This window comes from Ranitomeya imitator, chromosome 2 (genome assembly GCF_032444005.1).
Source record: "Ranitomeya imitator isolate aRanImi1 chromosome 2, aRanImi1.pri, whole genome shotgun sequence".
In the NCBI taxonomy this organism is placed as follows: domain Eukaryota; kingdom Metazoa; phylum Chordata; class Amphibia; order Anura; family Dendrobatidae; genus Ranitomeya; species Ranitomeya imitator.
This window is the reverse complement of record NC_091283.1, coordinates 270,045,849-270,051,848: the sequence shown is the minus strand read 5'-3', so window position 1 is coordinate 270,051,848 and position 6,000 is coordinate 270,045,849. Positions and strand designations below refer to the sequence as shown.

The 6,000-nt window shown below is 59.5% G+C and overlaps 1 protein-coding gene across 1 annotated transcript in view; it reads left to right on the top strand.

Annotated features, from left to right (window-relative positions):
* The first annotated feature begins 4,328 nt into the window (after positions 1-4,328).
* The window catches only part of CACNG4 (calcium voltage-gated channel auxiliary subunit gamma 4), a 39,405-nt gene continuing 37,733 nt past the window's right edge, over positions 4,329-6,000 (top strand). The window contains exon 1 of the mRNA XM_069749177.1: positions 4,329-4,749. Within this exon, the coding sequence (XP_069605278.1) occupies positions 4,527-4,749 (223 nt within the window). The 5' untranslated portion in view covers positions 4,329-4,526. The remainder of the gene's footprint in view (positions 4,750-6,000) is intronic.

The window sequence follows — 6,000 nt, the reverse complement described above, 5'->3', positions numbered from 1 at the left end:
CACATTGGGGGGGTTACACATCCATGGGAGCACATTGGGGGGTTACATATCCAGGTGAGCACATTGGGGGGTTACGCATCCATGGGAGCACATTGGGGGGGTTACACATCCATGGGAGCACATTGGGGGGTTACATATCCAGGTGAGCACATTGGGGGGTTACACATCCAGGGGAGCACATTGGGGGGTTACACATCCAGGGGAGCACATTGGGGGGGTTACACATCCATGGGAGCACATTGGGGGGGTTACACATCCATGGGAGCACATTGGGGGGTTACATATCCAGGTGAGCACATTGGGGGGTTACGCATCCATGGGAGCACATTGGGGGGTTACGCATCCAGGGGAGCACATTGGGGGATTACGCATCCAGGGGAGCACATTGGGGGTTACACATCCATGGGAGCACATTGGGGGGTTACACATCCATGGGAGCACATTGGGGGTTACACATCCAGGGGAGCAAATTGGGGGGGTTACACATCCATGGGAGCACATTGGGGGTTACACATCCATGGGAGCACATTGGGGGGTTACACATCCAGGGGAGCACATTGGGGGGTTACACATCCAGGGGAGCACATTGGGGGGGTTACACATCCATAGGAGCACATTGGGGGGGTTACACATCCATGGGAGCACATTGGGGGGTTACGCATCCAGGGGAGCACATTGGGGGTTACACATCCATGGGAGCACATTGGGGGGTTACGCATCCAGGGGAGCACATTGGGGGGTGACACATTGGGGGGGTTACACATCCATGGGAGCACATTGGGAGGGGTTACAGATCCATGGGAGCACATTGGGGGTTACATATCCATGGGAGCACATTGGGGGGGGGGGGGTTACACATCCAGGGGAGCACATTGGAGGGGTTACACATCCAGGGGAGCACATTGGGGGGGTTACACATTCAGGGGAGCACATTGGGGGGGGTTACACATCCATGGGAGCACATGGGGGGGGGGGTTACACATCCAGGGGAGCACATTGGGGGGGTTACACATCCAGGGGAGCACATTGGGGGGGTTACACATCCATGGAAGCACATTGGGGGGGGTTACACATCCATGGAAGCACATTGGGGGGTTACACATCCAGGGGAGCACATTGGGGGGTTACACATCCATGGGAGCACATTGGGGGGTTACACATCCATGGGAGCACATTGGGGGGGGGGGGGGTTACACATCCAGGAGAGCACATTGGGGGGGTTACACATCCAGGGGAGCACATTGGGGGGGTTACACATCCAGGGGAGCACATTGGGGGTTACACATCCATGGGAGCACATTGGGGGGTTACGCATCCAGGGGAGCACATTGGGGGGTTACACATCCAGGGGAGCACATTGGGGGTTACACATCCATGGGAGCACATTGGGGGGGTTACACATCCATGGGAGCACATTGGGGGTTACACATCCATGGGAGCACATTGGGGGGTTACGCATCCAGGGGAGCACATTGGGGGGTTACACATCCAGGGGAGCACATTGGGGGTTACACATCCATGGGAGCACATTGGGGGGTTACACATCCATGGGAGCACATTGGGGGTTACACATCCATAGGAGCACATTGGGGGGGTTACACATCCATGGGAGCACATTGGGGGGTTACGCATCCAGGGGAGCACATTGGGGGTTACACATCCATGGGAGCACATTGGGGGTTACGCATCCAGGGGAGCACATTGGGGGGTTACGCATCCAGGGGAGCACATTGGGGGGTGACACATCCAGGGGAGCACATTGGGGGGGTTACACATCCATGGGAGCACATTGGGGGGGGGGTTACACATCCATGGGAGCACATTGGGGGGGGTTACATATCCATGGGAGCACATTGGGGGGTTACACATCCAGGGGAGCACATTGGGGGGTTACACATCCATGGGAGCACATTGGGGGGGGGGGGTTACACATCCAGGGGAGCACATTGGGGGGGTTACACATCCAGGGGAGCACATTGGGGGGGTTACACATCCAGGGGAGCACATTGGGGGGGGGGGGTTACACATCCATGGAAGCACATTGGGGGGGGTTACACATCCATGGAAGCACATTGGGGGGTTACACATCCAGGGGAGCACATTGGGGGGTTACACATCCATGGGAGCACATTGGGGGGTTACACATCCATGGGAGCACATTGGGGGGGGGGTACACATCCAGGGGAGCACATTGGGGGGGTTACACATCCAGGGGAGCACATTGGGGGGGTTACACATCCAGGGGAGCACATTGGGGGGTTACACATCCAGGGGAGCACATTGGGGGGTTACACATCCAGGGGAGCACATTGGGGGGTTACACATCCAGGGGAGCACATTGGGGGGTGACACATCCAGGGGAGCACATTGGGGGGTTACACATCCATGGGAGCACATTGGGGGGTTACGCATCCAGGGGAGCATATTGGGGGTTACACATCCAGGGGAGCACATTGGGGGGGTTACACATCCATGGGAGCACATTGGGGGGGGGGGGGGGTTACACATCCATGGGAGCACATTGGGGGTTACACATCCATGGGAGCACATTGGGGGGTTACGCATCCAGGGGAGCACATTGGGGGGTTACACATCCAGGGGAGCACATTGGGGGTTACACATCCAGGGGAGCACATTGGGGGGGTTACACATCCATGGGAGCACATTGGGGGGGGGGTTACACATCCATGGGAGCACATTGGGGGGGTTACATATCCATGGGAGCACATTGGGGGGTTACACATCCAGGGGAGCACATTGGGGGGTTACACATCCATGGGAGCACATTGGGGGGGGGGGGTTACACATCCAGGGGAGCACATTGGGGGGGTTACACATCCAGGGGAGCACATTGGGGGGGTTACACATCCAGGGGAGCACATTGGGGGGGGGGGGTTACACATCCATGGAAGCACATTGGGGGGGGTTACACATCCATGGAAGCACATTGGGGGGTTACACATCCAGGGGAGCACATTGGGGGGTTACACATCCATGGGAGCACATTGGGGGGTTACACATCCATGGGAGCACATTGGGGGGGGGGGGTACACATCCAGGGGAGCACATTGGGGGGGTTACACATCCAGGGGAGCACATTGGGGGGGTTACACATCCAGGGGAGCACATTGGGGGGTTACACATCCAGGGGAGCACATTGGGGGGTTACACATCCAGGGGAGCACATTGGGGGGTTACACATCCAGGGGAGCACATTGGGGGGTGACACATCCAGGGGAGCACATTGGGGGGTTACACATCCATGGGAGCACATTGGGGGGTTACGCATCCAGGGGAGCATATTGGGGGTTACACATCCAGGGGAGCACATTGGGGGGGTTACACATCCATGGGAGCACATTGGGGGGGGGGGGGTTACACATCCATGGGAGCACATTTGGGGGTTACACATCCAGGGGAGCACATTGGGGGTTACACATCCATGGGAGCACATTGGGGGGTTACACATCCATGGGAGCACATTGGGGGGTTACGCATCCAGGGGAGCACATTGGGGGGTTACACATCCAGGGGAGCACATTGGGGGTTACACATCCATGGGAGCACATTGGGTAGTTACACATCCAGGGGAGCACATTGGGGGGTTACACATCCATGGGAGCACATTGGGGGTGGGTTACACATCCAGGGGAGCACATTGGGGGGTTACACATCCATGGGAGCACATTGGGGGTGGGTTACACATCCAGGGGAGCACATTGGGGGGGTTACACATCCAGGGGAGCACATTGGGGGTTTACACATCCAGGGGAGCACATTGGGGGGGTTACACATCCAGGGGAGCACATTGGGGGGTTGCACATCCAGGGGAGCACATTGGGGGGGTTACACATCCATGGAAGCACATTGGGGGGTTACACATTCAGGGGAGCACATTGGGGGGTTACACATCCAGGGGAGCACATTGGGGGGTGACACATCCAGGGGAGCACATTGGGGGGGTTACACATCCAGGGGAGCACATTGGGGGGTGACACATCCATGGGAGCACATTGGGGGTGACACATCCATGGGAGCACATTGGGGGGTTACACATCCAGGGGAGCACATTGGGGGGGTACACACTGAGGGGAGCACGTTGGGGGGTGCACATTGGGGGTGCATATTGGGGGGTGCACTGTACCCTCCCCAGCATCTTCTGACCACACGTGGAGCTGCTCTGCCATCATCAGTGCTATCATGTAACATTGGAGGGGGGCGGCTTGTTTTCGTCTCTTGTTCTCCCTGGGGGTCTCGGGCAGTCAGAGCCCCACATGCCTTTTTGCAGAACCCTCGCTGATTGGTGGTGGTGGCAGGAGGAGGAGGGTCCTGGTGGGAGATGGGAGCCCCGCGCCCTGATCAGTGACATTAGGGGGCTCCTTCCTTCCCGGAGCGCGCACCTGTGTCCCCCTGCCCGCTGCCCCCCTGCCCGCTGCTCCCCTGCCCGCTGCTCCGGTGCCCGCTGCTCCCCTGCCCGGAGTCCTTTGTCTGCAGCCTCACCCACCCTGCGCGGAGTATGAGGCACCATGGCGTGGTGTGACCGCGGGGTGCAGATGCTACTGACCACTGTCGGGGCTTTCGCAGCCTTCAGCCTTATGACCATCGCCATCGGGACGGACTACTGGCTGTACTCCCGAGCGCACATCTGCAACGGGACCAACGTGACCACGGAAGACCCCCAAAGCCAAGCCAAGAAGACCAAGGGGGACCTCACCCACTCCGGACTGTGGCGGGTCTGCTGCATAGAGGGTGAGTGCTGCAGACACCAGAGAGCAGTAGCAGCGCCGTGCGGAGCCGCGTGTAGGGACCGGGGTCATCCTCAGGTGGACGGAGAAATACTGAGGGCTCCGGGGTCCACAGCGGGGATGGAGCTCTCGGGTGGGGGGTGAAGAGGTGTGAGGCACCGACAGGTAAGTGCTCCACAGGACACAGCACCACACCACACAGCGCCACACCACACAGCGCCACACCACACAGCGCCACACCACACAGCGCCACACCACACAGCGTCGAACCACAGGACATAGCGTCACAGGACACAGCGACACACCACACAGCGCCACACCACACAGCGTCGAACCACAGGACATAGCGTCACAGGACACAGCGCCACACAGCGTCGCACCACAGGACATAGCGTCACAGGACACAGCGACACACCACACAGCGCCACACCACACAGCGTCACACCACACAGCGCCACACTACACAGCGCCACACCACACAGCGTCGAACCACAGGACACAGCGCCACACAGCGTCGCACCACAGGACATAGCGTCACAGGACACAGCGTCACACCACACAGCGCCACACCACACAGCGCCAAAGGACACAGCGCCACAGGACACAGCGCCACACCACACAGCGTCGAACCACAGGACACAGCGCCACACAGCGTCGCACCACAGGACATAGCGTCACAGGACACAGCGTCACACCACACAGCGCCACACCACACAGCGCCACAGGACACAGCGCCACACCACACAGCGCCACAGGACACAGCGCCACACCACACTGCTACAGGACACAGCACCACACCACACAGTGTTACAGGACACAGCACCACACCATACAGCGCCACAGGACATAGCGCCACACCACACAGCGCCTCAGGACACAGCACCACACCACACAGCGTCGCACCACAGGACATAGCGTCACAGGACACAGCGCCACACAGCGTCGCACCACAGGACATAAAGTCACAGGACACAGCGTCACATCACACCACAAAGCGCCACACCACACAGCGCCACACCACACAGCATCACACCACACAGCGTCGCACCACAGGACATAGCGTCACAGGACACAGCGCCACACCACACAGCACCACACAGCGTCGCACCACTCTCCACAGAACACAACACCACGCTCCACAGAGCACAACACCACACAGCGCCACAGGACACTGCACCACGCTCCACAGCACCACACTCCGCACCACACAGTGCCACGCTCCACAGCACCACGCGTCACAGAACACAACACCACA